Below are 13182 nucleotides of genomic sequence, written 5' to 3'. Positions count from 1 at the left end.
CAATCCTGTTCCTTACCATTCTTCTTCTCCTTTGCTTTTATTGGCTTTCATGTCATACACAAGATAAGGGGTGCCAAAGTTAGCACTGTCTCTCACTGACTGCAATAGATAACTATCAATCCTGTTCCTTACCATTCTTCTTCTCCTTTGCTTTTATTGGCTTTCATGTCATACACAAGATAAGCGGTGCCAAAGTTAGCACTGTCTCTCACTGACTGCAATAGATAACTATAATCAATCCTGTTCCTTACCATTCTTCTTCTCCTTTGCTTTTCTTGGCTTTCATGTCATACACAAGATAAGGGGTGCCAAAGTTAGCACTGTCTCTCACTGACTGCAATAGATAATTATAATCAATCCTGTTCCTTACCATTCTTCTTCTCCTTTGCTTTTATTGGCTTTCATGTCATACACAAGATAAGCGGTGCCAAAGTTATCACTGTCTCTCACTGACTGCAATAGATAACTATAATCAATCCTGTTCCTTACCATTCTTCTTCTCCTTTGCTTTTCTTGGCTTTCATGTCATACACAAGATAAGGGGTGCCAAAGTTATCACTGTCTCTCACTGACTGCAATAGATAATTATAATCAATCCTGTTCCTTACCATTCTTCTTCTCCTTTGCTTTTCTTGGCTTTCATGTCATACACAAGATAAGCAGTGCCAAAGTTATCACTGTCTCTCACTGACTGCAATAGATAACTATAATCAATCCTGTTCCTTACCATTCTTCTTCCCCTTTGCTTTTATTGGCTTTCATGTCATACACAAGATAAGGGGTGCCAAAGTTAGCACTGTCTCTCACTGACTGCAATAGATAATTATAATCAATCCTGTTCCTTACCATTCTTCTTCTCCTTTGCTTTTCTTGGCTTTCATGTCATACACAAGATAAGCAGTGCCAAAGTTATCACTGTCTCTCACTGACTGCAATAGATAACTATAATCAATCCTGTTCCTTACCATTCTTCTTCTCCTTTGCTTTTATTGGCTTTCATGTCATACACAAGATAAGCGGTGCCAAAGTTACCACTTCCAAGTTTCTTCTCAACTCTGAAAAATCAAGATGAGAAATAGCACATTTATACCATTTCTAGTGACAAGCTGATCCATTCAATAACGATAACTCAACATTTGACCTAATATTGTGGAACTGTGATTTTGTTGTACTTATCTTCAGTGTGGTGATCCCGGGGGTGATCCCTTTGCAGCTTGATGAAGCTATACTGGAATACTATTCTCATTACAGTAACATTTTCAATCCATCAAATGAAAACCACATTTAACCCCTGTGTAAATAATGGTTTGGTCAGTTTCTCTTTGGCATCTTTTTTGCGGTTTGGCCAAATAAATCTGAAGATGCATTGCATACCCATTAATTTTCATGGCGTCATTGCTTTGTCAGGGATTATCCAGACAAGTTGTGTTTCCTATTTTGTTGCCTTTTTGGGGTTAAAAAGACTTTATAAGGCTAAAAAAAGACCACCCGCAAGAGCACATGTATTATTGCTCTATGGGCCACATTATGCTTCTTTTCATGTCATATCCAAACTACTGACACAACAATTTGGGTGTTAGTCTGTCATACTGCACCCAAATGTATCAGGAATACACCCAAATGTATTAGGAATACACCCAAATGTATTAGGAATACACCCAAATGTATTAGGAATACACCCAAATGTATTAGGAATACACCCAAATGTATTAGGAATACACCCAAATGTATTAGGAATACACCCAAATGTATTAGGAATACACCCAAATGTATTAGGAATACACCCAAATGTATTAGGAATACACCCAAATGTATTAGGAATACACCCAAATGTATTAGGAATACACCCAAATGTATTAGGAATACACCCAAATGTATTAGGAATACACCCAAATGTATTAGGAATACACCCAAATGTATTAGGAATACACCCATATGTATTAGGAATACACCCAAATGTATTAGGAATACACCCAAATGTATTAGGAATACACCCAAATGTATTAGGAATACACATAAATGTATTAGGGATACACCCAATGTATTAGGGATACACCCAATGTATTAGGAATACACCCAAATGTATTAGGAATACACCCAAATGTATTAGGAATACACCCAAATGTATTAGAAATACACCCAAATGTATGACAGACTAACACCCAGTGCTTTGAGCGAAAAGTCTATATAAATTTTGTCACTTTTGAAATGCTCTCTTTTTTTCATTCAAAGTGGTATAAGTTGGGGAAATTAAGTCGCATCAGATCAGATATCGGCCGATATCAGAAAATCAATATCAGATTTTGGATCGGTAGACAGAATTACCAACCTGTATCTATTAGCAAGAACTCGATGATCAGTTTTATCTTCCTTCGGTTTCTTCACACCTCTTGAGGGCGGCATGATGACTACGCATACCAGGAGGAACCTTTATCATGTAATAAATACCGAGTCCTGGTGGTGGCAGCTTACTCTGCTTTTATGTAATCAACCTGAAAAGAGATATGATGCAATCAGATGACAAAATGAAGCAAGTCTGACATTGACATTAATGCCCTGCGCACAAGATATATCCAATCATGGCATTCCCTGAATAATACCAACCCAATCCGACACAATGTTTTATGCTGGTTTCATACTTTCTGCCGCTTGCCGATAAGCGGTGTGACGCTTCATCATGCCGCTTGCACTTGTCTGCAAGCGGAATGGCACACCGCTGAGCGGCAGCGGCATGACTCTGAAAGCCACGGTTGCCGCTCAGCACTGCTTCAAAATTATATCTTGTTCTCATACGTCAGAGCTGCACTGCTCCAAGTTGACTTGAATACAACTCCCAGCGGCAAAGCAGTGGAGTGATTGATATATCGGCTTGCCGCTGGTCACCGCTAGCGTTTCTGGTGTGACTGCACAGTGAAGTAAAATCATGCTTATAAAATGCTTATTTATTATTATTTATTATCAATAACAACATCAATCGCTTTGAGAAAGCCAGGAGGTTTCTGGCGAAAACAGAAAAACATAAGTTTTTCCCCCGGGTTTTTCCTTTGGTCTTGGCAAAGAACTTTTATTAGCTGTTGAAAATCAACAGACCTGATGAACCTCTTCAGTCAAGACTATCATGAATATTGATGAGTTTAAAGAGGTTCAGCCAATCGGAAAGCCTCTTATATTTTTCCTCATATTGACTCCACGGTTAAAAAAGGCATAACGCATGCTGATTGGTTGTGACCTTGTCCGGGGACCCTAGCTGGGCCAGTAGGGATCTCTCATCACTGACAGCTGAAGGATGGCTTTTGGGGTGTATCATTGAAGTAGGGAGAAGACTTTTCGTTCACCTTTCAAGAATGAAGGAGAAAGCACAAAATCCAAAACTTGGCAGAAAGCACAAAATCCCAAACTTGGCAAAACTACCCTAAGTATAGCAGCATGTAGACTGATATTGGACTCTGTCATATTGACATAAGCTTAAAAAGTTACCTTTTCAGAGTCTGAATCTAGCAGTGACGTAGCTTGCGACGCCATCACGGCGTCTTCATTCAGCGTAGTGAGTAACTTTTTAAGCTTATACCCTAAGTATGTAAGAGCTCCAAAAACATACCCTTTTACACAAATTTTACATGAATTTGATACCCTAATGTTACGCACATAACGTGCCCTAGTCTGAAAACAATACCCTTTTTGCGTGAATTTACGGACGCGCCTGATACCCCCCTTCACCACTACAGTGGCCCCCTGGGGAAAAACCAGAATTTAACATTTTTTCAGGGCATTCTCCTCAGCAAATGTTATAATATGGCTTTAACCGTGACCACTCGGCCATCTCGCATTAAAATGTTGGCTGAACTAGTCTGTGTTACTTATATCACTTTCAGTTTCCCATGCGTTTTAATGGGAATTATTTTGCCTACTCGCCACAAGTTTAGGAAGCACATTTCTTCAATATTTTGACAAGTTGACATCAAATGTTCTATTCTATATTGTTTGGCAATAATGTATTTTGCCAATAGTACGTCCAAAGTTGTAATTTTGTGTAAAAACTTTTGATCTAATACTAATGTATTTGCTGTTGTTATTTTTGTTTGTTTGTAAAGCGCAATGTTCATATTTTTGGTATTGCGCTATATTAAGCGCCGTTGTTATGTTATGTTATGATCGCAAAGATCAGATATTTTTATTCCTGATTCCAATTCTGCACTCTTCGCAAGGGTAGAGAATTCGGCAGAACTTTGACGATAATTTTGCCTTTTTGGACACTAAAATGCATTTGATCCTTAATTTTGTTTCAACCGAGTCTTGAATTAGCAAGCACAATAAGGTGGGTGCCAATTTTTGATGAAATTTTGAAGAAATTTTTTGAATATCTGACCTGCGCAAACCGTTAAGTGTGTATTTTCCATAGACAGACAAAATGGCGTGAGCCAGTCCTTAGGTACAGTATGTATTGTACTGTACTGGCGAGCGAGTCTAGCTAGGTATGCCCACATTGCTTATTACAGAGGGCCTCATTCAACTCCTACTTGTGACCACAGAAATGGCTTAACTGTGTAATCCCCATTGGAAAATACAAAAATTTGAAATTTAGATGCCAGAACCCTTACGTAGAAAGATAAAAAGTGTCAATTGGTATACCTTGTCCTTGATACAGAAGTTATCATACAGTGATAATAATTTTTTTTCAAATAAAATCGCTTTTCTGTAAAATGGATCGCCATACTGAAAAATGTTGCATGTACGAGGGGGAATCAAAAAGATTTAGAAATCGCCCAGAAGTGAAAGCGCTATATCAATGAAATTTAGTCAGTGCAATCACTGGTCCTTATGTACACTATGATGCAAAAATGGTCTCATAAGAATGTTTACTTTTTTTACAGGCGCTAGATGTCAGTACCTGCCTATGTAACCGCATAACCAGCAAAATGGAGAAAATTGAGGCATGTAGCATGTAGCATGAACTTAAAAGTTCCATTTTAAGGGTTACAGTGCCCAAAAAATCTGTGATGAAATAAAAATTCATTTTCCAAAAAGCAACAGCGACAATATCACAATCACCACCGAAAATAACTTTCATTTCATCATCGATTTTCTAGGCACTGCAACCCTTCAAATGCAGGATCTTAATAACGCTGCTTGCCTCAATTTTCTCAATCTTGCAGTTTATGCGCAGTAACTGGGGCAGCAGGTTATTAGCATCTAGCGTCACCTGTAAAAAAAGAAAACATACTTATGAGACCATTTTTGCACCATAGTGTACATAAGGACCAGTGATTGCACTGACAAAATTTCATTGATATAGCTCTTTCACTTCTGGGCGATTTCTAAAACTTTTGATACCCCCTCGTACTTTGCTTGTTTGTACAGTAATTCATTGTAAGGTACCATCAATGATGGTCACAGAACTTGGAAAAATACATTTGCCCATAACTTCACTAATTTTTGTCCTACAGACATGGTTGACCCCTCATTTTTTAAGTTAAATAATCACCTTTCTGAACAAAACAATTTCAATGTGAAATATCATACTTGAAAATTGGATGATCAGCCTAGTCTAGGCTGAACATGCTGAATCTGAATGTTTTTGATGAAAGCCAATCTTTGACAAGATGTAACTTTGCTACGGAAAGCGCTGTGACAAAACGGTTTTCAGTTTTAGCTTTCTTTACTCAAGGGCTCTACATGGTGTAATTTGATTATAAAATGATGCGGTTTGATGGCAAATTAATAATGAAAGTTGAAACTGAAAAGCGTGCATGTGCATTCAATGGCATGAATCCATGATCATGTACATGATGTATGTATCATGTCATGTGGTATGTATGTTGCATGAATGATATATATTTAGATTTTAGATTTATTGACAATTACCAAAAACATAAACTGCGATGGAAATAGTATATCCCTAAGACTAGTCTCAGTCAGGTATGTACCAGGGGGTATCGCATCGATCTCATTTTGCGACTCATAAAAATTAAAATAAATAAATGTTATAAATTTAGAACTGCATGCAGTACGTATTTCAATTTGCACTCTATCGCTAAAATGCTAAACAATTTTTTTAAATTTTGATGGCAAATTTGAATACACCTTTTATACCTAAATTTCTATCATGTCGATTATTGGTACTCTGCCTTACTAGCCTGTATCACGTTTCAGCGAAAGAATGTCTGTACTGTAGTACATACCTGTTTTTAATGACTTTGCAACAATGTTTCTATTGTCAGCAATAACACCTTGCATTCATACTTTTGAATTTGTATGGAGCATATTCGTACACATTATAAATAAGTTAAATCAGAATATCCTGAAAGGAATTTAGGTAACGAATTGAACGACACTGACCTCGCAGCAGCTAATGTTTTCATGTCAACATGGCGAATGAATGATGTAGGTAGGGCCTATGCTAGGTGAATTCAAATTTGCCATCAAACTGCATCATTTTACATATCAAATTAAAGCCCTTGAGTAAAGAAAGCCAAAACTTAAAACATTTTTGTCATAGCACTTTCCGTAAAAAGTTACATCTTGTCAAAGATTGACTTTCATCAAAAAGATTCTGCTAGCAAAATTCCCCAAAACGGCATTTAGGGGTGTTTCTAGACTTAGTCTCATGGCGATAACAGCTTTTTTTAATGGAACTGCTATCAAAATCCCTCTAAGGCCCTTCGTACTTGATAATTAGTAAATCCTGTTTACCGCCCGCGTCCAAAATTGAAAATCTAAAATAATTAATTATTTTATTTTCATTTCTAATTTTCTCCTTTAAAATAACTTTCAGCTACTTCTACTTGCCATTTTCTGACTTTAATAATATCAACAATAATGCCCGGGCAATAATGATGAATGAACAAAGAGAACAACTCCACCTTCACTTATTTATAAAATCAAATATTGTTGTGAAATAATTAAATGCCCGCTCTAGTCAAAATGAGTCAATAGTTGCTTGTAATCTTTGAACAAGTTCATTTGGAATGTTGTATTGAACTGTAAACATGGTTCGTTTTGAACAATTCCAGTGCAAAATGATGTTGATCTACTCACATTTTCAGTGACGTTTCACCACTACACTAGTGGTTTCTTCAGACTGCAACTCATCACATCTTGACTGCTTCCTTTTATAGTCAACAGTAGCCGTTGAGGGCGTGATGAGTTGGTCAAAGATGTTGTAGTCACTGAGGAAGCGGACAAGCAAAAAGAGGAGAAAAATATCCGCGAAGCCTTGTCGTGCTGCGGATACCCCGATTGGTCAATAAAGAAAGTAAAACAAGACAGAGCTACTCCTAAAACAAAGCCTACCTCTAAGCAAAAAGATGACAGTGAAAAGTCAAAAGGCATGGTTGTTGTTCCTTATATAGAGGGCCTCACTGAACGAGGCTCGCGAGTTTTTAAAAAACATGGCTTCGCAACTGCTATGAAACCACATCGTACAATACGTAGCATGCTTGTTCATCCCAAGGACAAACTCCTCCCTCAACAAAAAGCGGAGGCGATTTACGAAATCCCCTGCAGAGACTGTGCTAGTTCATACATTGGAGAAACCGGCCGTCCCTTCGGAGTCCGCTTGAAGGAACACCAAAAAGAGGTAGAGAAACTTGAAAGCAAACCATATACTCGAGCTAGCCGAAAATCATATATCACAGACATTCACAAGTCAGCTATCACCGACCACGTAGCTTCTTCTAATCATTCCATCAATTGGGAGGACGCAAAAGTTATCGACAGGGAAGCTGACAAGACCACCAGATGGCTAAAAGAGGCTATCTGGATACGCAGAAAAAGAAAAGACACTCTAAACAAGGACGAGGGGGCCTATTCACTCAACAACATCTTTGACCAACTCATCACGCCCTCAACGGCTACTGTTGACTATAAAAGGAAGCAGTCAACTTGAGTCAAGATGTGATGAGTTGCAGTCTGAAGAAACCACTAGTGTAGTGGTGAAGCGTCACTGAAAATGTGAGTAGATCAACATCATTTTGCACTGGAATTGTTCAAAACGAACCATGTTTACAGTTGCTTGTAATAGTTCAAACTAAATAAAGAAAATAAAAGATAATTAATAATTAATAATTAAAAGTCACCTCGTCCCTTTTTCAAAATGTTTAACAGGAAACTAATAATCAAGTGCGAAGGGCCTAAAATTCCATGTGCGACTTGATTATCACCATAAAAAATCATATATTTGGGTCAAGTGAAGTATAGAAAACATATTTATGTAGGTTTCCTTCACCGACCTGTTCTCGAAAAAAAATTCAAATTTCTATGTAAATATGCATTGTGTTTGGGCCCGGTCTCGGCAAATTTCGCTGACTAGCAAATGTGTTAACTAAGGTTTGCCTGGGATACCTAAATGATGTCATTAGACATTTTTTAGCCTATGTTTCGTATCCTACTATCGGAACATTGAAACAAGAAAACCTCATTCTGGCCTCATTCACGAATTCACTCACCTTCCTACACCACCACACCAGTTGAAATAAAACTCAAAACATCCTGTGTTATTCCTCAAAACTACATGTACCTTCATTAATAAAAAAATGAAATCCTAATAGAAATCCGTTATCGAAAATTGTTTGATATAAAACGTCAACAAAAAGTATTTTTTCTGAAGAGTCGATACCACGTGTGATAATCATGATAATGGCGGCTCGCAGTCGCATCCCCTGCATTACCCAATTCGAACCGTCATAGACTGGAATAATCTACCCCAAGAAATAACCAACATCGAAGAACCAAAAGCATTCAAGAACCAGCTAAAAGACCACTTCAAACTTGCGCACACCATCAGTGTTCAGCCTCAACAAGTTACAGTAGGTATGCCAGGCAAACCTTAGTTAACACATTTGCTAGTCAGCCAAATTCGCCAAAAATGTCAATGCATATTTACATAGAAATTTAAAACAACAGGCCGAAGAAGGAAACCTACATAAATATGTTTTCTATACTTCACTTGACCCAAATATATGATTTTTTATGGTGATAAGACAATCGCACATAGAGGGATTTTGATAGCAGTTCCATTAAAAAAGCTGCTATCATAATGAGACTAAGATCTAGAAACACCCCCGAAATGCCGTTTTGGGGAATTTTGCTAGCTGAATCTTTTTGATGAAAGTCAATCTTTGACAAGATGTAACTTTGCTACGGAAAGTGCTATGAGAAAAAGGTTTTCAGTTTTGGCTTTGTTTACTCAAGGGCTTTAATTTGATATATAAAATGATGCAGTTTGATGGCAAATTTGAATTCACTTAGTTACAGGCCAGCCGGGCTTGACCTTAAAAAGTTACCGGCCAGCCGGACCAGCAACTGGGATGCCAGTCAGAAAAGTTACCGGCCAATCCAAAAAGTTACAGGCCAATGGCCGGCTGACCGGCCCTATTTCGAACGCTGCACACCATACCCCGATTCGTCTCTCTCCACCAGGAGCGTTGAATCGTACCTAGTCACTAACTATAGAAGCCATTTTCCGAGGCGCGGAAAGACACCAAATTGGTGTCGTATGACCTATGACCCTGATAAACAACACGAATTACTCCATGTGGAAGTTGTTGACATTGCTTGTGAGTTTTGTTGAGGAAATTCCTATTTTATAACAACATGTAACACACCAAAACATAAAGATCGACTATCTAATGACTTCATAGTCTACAATGATTCTAAATTTACCATTATCTGCGGAATCCTTTCTGTTCAAACATGAATTTGTAGTTTCATATTTTTGCCGTGATCGCAGTGTTCGGCGAAGCTGCCAAATAATTCAACACTGATGGTCATGTGATGACCTTCTTCATCCGGGTCTCTGTGGACCCTACCACTTCTTAATAGGTATGCTACATGCTTTTGCGGCAATGGGGATCGCCCTACGCCGTCTGGGTGATTTGTCAATGAAGTCAATTACCTCCCCTATAGCCGAGTGGAATTAGTAATATCATGAATATGCTAATTCTGACTTCCCCCTCCTTCCCATATTGCATTGCGCGATAAACATGGACGACTGCGAGTGAAAAATTCGGCGCGCTCACCGATTTCATGCCTAAATGTGTAAGAAATAATCATCTGATTTCAATATGGAATCAACAAGAAGAAACCGTAATCACCTCATATACGACTAGAGTAGGTATAATACAAAAAAAATTGAACTTTTTTTGATTCTCATCAAAGTAATCTCATATTAAAGAGCTAAATGAAAGAAAACTGATGAGGCATAAATGAATGTCATACGACATGTGGTTGCGGAGATATGCTAATTTGAATGTCTCATTTTTTCAGCCAATTTCCTGTACAAACTTTTTGGGCTTTTGTCTAACACACGCGTCACGTCACGTCACGTCACGTCACGTCACGTCACGTCACGTCACGTCACGTTGAAATGTTATCAAAAGTTCATAATAAATTATTAACTCCACAATTACCCTTATCTCCCTACGTGATAAATAGTCCGTGAAATAGTCCATGGAATTCCAGCTTTTCATCAATGCCGCAAAGCACAGCAAAGCTTCAATGAATAAAATAATCGGAAATGTTTCATGTATGGAAAGAGGAAAATGATTTTGAAACTAACAAATGTTTTGGTAAAAGTAACAGACATTTTGGAAGTTCACATTTACTTCGTTCTCCATGTTTTATGTGTAAACCGATTTTCATTGTGAAGATCGTCAGCGTTTTCTGCGCTGGCTGCCAAATTAAGAGTAAATCAGGATGTGGTTGTGATTGTGTTTCAAAGTTTTGATATATTTTTTTTCCATTTCAAATTATGAGTACAAGATGCGATTTTGTGCTAAACTCTCATAAAAAGTTCGGGTGTTTTCATGTCATAAATTTTGTACAAGTTTTCTTTTTTAAAATGCATTCAAAAATAGCGGGTGCTCTGTATTTTTGTATGGACCATAAAATGGCATTTTTCAAAACATTTGCTCCAGACATGTTGACTGCATGTACATGTTTGAACATGTTTGCTCAATGCTCACCCTCGGTACATGTACGCCTTTTATCTTGTGCCGCTTCCATGCAGTACCTGCGTGTCGTCATGCGTTACACAAAGACTTTTGATACATGCATGTTTACAGTCAGCGCGTCTCAAGTATGGTACAGCCACCACTTCAGCGTACACATCAGCTTGTTTATAAATTTCTGATTGACTGAAACAAATCCCTCGTGTTGTCGTGGCAAAGTAATTGTTTTTATTATAGCTGACATCTGGAGTAAAGCTCGCTTTGAGTTCGTGTATTTTATCATGATCGCCGATTTATTTAACCATGCGACACATGTGCATAATACAAGCGTGATGCACGCGAGTGTTTGTTTAGAAAGCAAAGTACATGTTGATTTTTGTGATGAATATTTTTTTGTGTATTTCAAAAATTTTCAAAGTTGACATTACATGCTTTAGAAAATGTTCCATTTCACAACTGGGTATCTTGCTTGCCTTCACTGGTTGACAAGAATCCCTTTTGCTCATTCATTGTTGCTAGTGTAGACTGTGTAGTAGATTTAATGACCTAAATTCAAAAATATTGTTTCCCCTTTCAAAACCAAACCATTTTTGGGGTGGCGCATGCATGTTTAGGCATTCTTCTGGTAAATTTTTTTCCATGCATGGCTCTCATGTTTAAGAAGTATATGTTTGAGTACTTCATGTTTTCCTCGGACTGATCACCCAAGGAACACGTGTTCACCCTCTCAGGTTCCATGGACTATTTCACGGACTATTTATCACGGAGGGAGATAAGGGTAATTGTGGAGTTAATAATTTATTATGAACTTTTGATAACATTTCAACGTGACGCGACGTGGACGCGACGTGACGTGACGTGACGTGGACGTGACGTGACGCGTGTGTTAGACAAAAGCCAACTTTTTGTGCATGCACATATTAAAATGCTTATAGGCCTATACTGTGCATACTGTACACAATTTTAAGAAACAAGCACTTGCTATTTACCGGTACTGAACTGTAAATGTAATCCTAGATTGATTGAATTTGTATTGATGTGAACATAAGGGCCTATCATTTTCTTTGGAAGGGTGGTTCCCAAATAGACAGGGGGGGGTCATTATGTTTTGGAAAGAAAAATAGGGGGGGTCATAAAATGACCAAAATGTAGGGAGTTGCAAGATGACCACAGATAGTGTGTTTATCTTATTCAAAAAGACTGAATACAATTTTAGCCTCTTCAGGGGGTACATGTAAGGTGTATCAGTGGGTGGTGGGGGAGGGGGTCATAAAATTTTGTTGCCAAAATAGGGGGTCATAATTTTATTGATGCTGACTTTTGTAAATTTGGGAGCCCCGCAGAAAATGATAGCCCCCTAATATACTAAATGAACATGTATGAGTAACATTTTGTTTTATTTCTGTTTTCTGATGCAGATTCCAGCTTTGACAGAGGATGGAAACCAGGGACTGTCTTTGGAATTTGCAGGAGAGCATTGAATAGCTCTTCTAGAGCCTTCAAGAGCTGTTTAGAACATTTACAATAAAATGTAATGAGAGAATGGTCAACTAAGGAAAGCTAAAAATCACTCTCCTATATCCGATTTAAGGAGAGCAGTAGAGAGCGATTGCTCTCGCTCTCCTCAAAAGGCAGTCCCTGGGAAACCACAGTGAGGGCCAACAGCACATATGCAAAAATAAAGAAAAACCAAGAGAAATTTGTGTTGAAGTGTCTTATTTTTTATTTTTTTGTCATTGAAAAACTCACGGTTTTGATACTACCCACCCAGTACACCTTTTCACTGATACAAGGGGGGGGTAATTTGTTTGAGGGGCACCCTTTAAAATGTTTAATTATCATAAGCACTAGCTGATCACCCCCTCCCCAGGAAAATGTTTTGAGCAGGCACCCTTTGGAGCACTGGCTGGCGATGCTCCCTATTCAAGATCATTTGAAACTCGAGGGCCAGTTCACTTGATCATCAGAATGGGGTCACTCCTGCTCAAGTATGAACCCCCCACCCCGCCCGCCCCCAGCGTAAGTTTTGTCTTTGAGCAGGCACCCTTTGGAGCACTGGCTGGCGATGCTCCCTATTCCAAGATCATTGCGGAAACTCGAGGCCAGTTCACTTGATCATCAGAATGGGGTCACTCCTGCTCAAGTATGAACCCCCCACCCCGCCCGCCCCCAGCGTAAGTTTTGTCTTTGAGCAGGCACCCTTTGGAGCACTGGCTGGCGATGCTCCCTATTCCAA

At 38.5% G+C, this 13182-nt stretch overlaps 1 protein-coding gene across 1 annotated transcript in view; it reads right to left on the bottom strand.

The window, feature by feature from the left end:
- The window catches only part of LOC140146889 (serine/threonine-protein kinase Nek11-like), a 50902-nt gene that overhangs the window by 36238 nt on the left and 1482 nt on the right, over nucleotides 1-13182 (bottom strand). Inside the window, 2 exon segments of the mRNA XM_072168780.1 lie at nucleotides 966-1055; nucleotides 2330-2492. Of these exon segments, the coding sequence (XP_072024881.1) occupies nucleotides 966-1055; nucleotides 2330-2403 (164 nt within the window). The 5' untranslated portion in view covers nucleotides 2404-2492.

This window comes from Amphiura filiformis, chromosome 2, assembly GCF_039555335.1.
Source record: "Amphiura filiformis chromosome 2, Afil_fr2py, whole genome shotgun sequence".
Classification (NCBI taxonomy): Eukaryota; Metazoa; Echinodermata; class Ophiuroidea; order Amphilepidida; family Amphiuridae; genus Amphiura; species Amphiura filiformis.
Note: the sequence above shows the minus strand (reverse complement) of the source record. Positions and strands in the feature narration are given on the sequence as shown.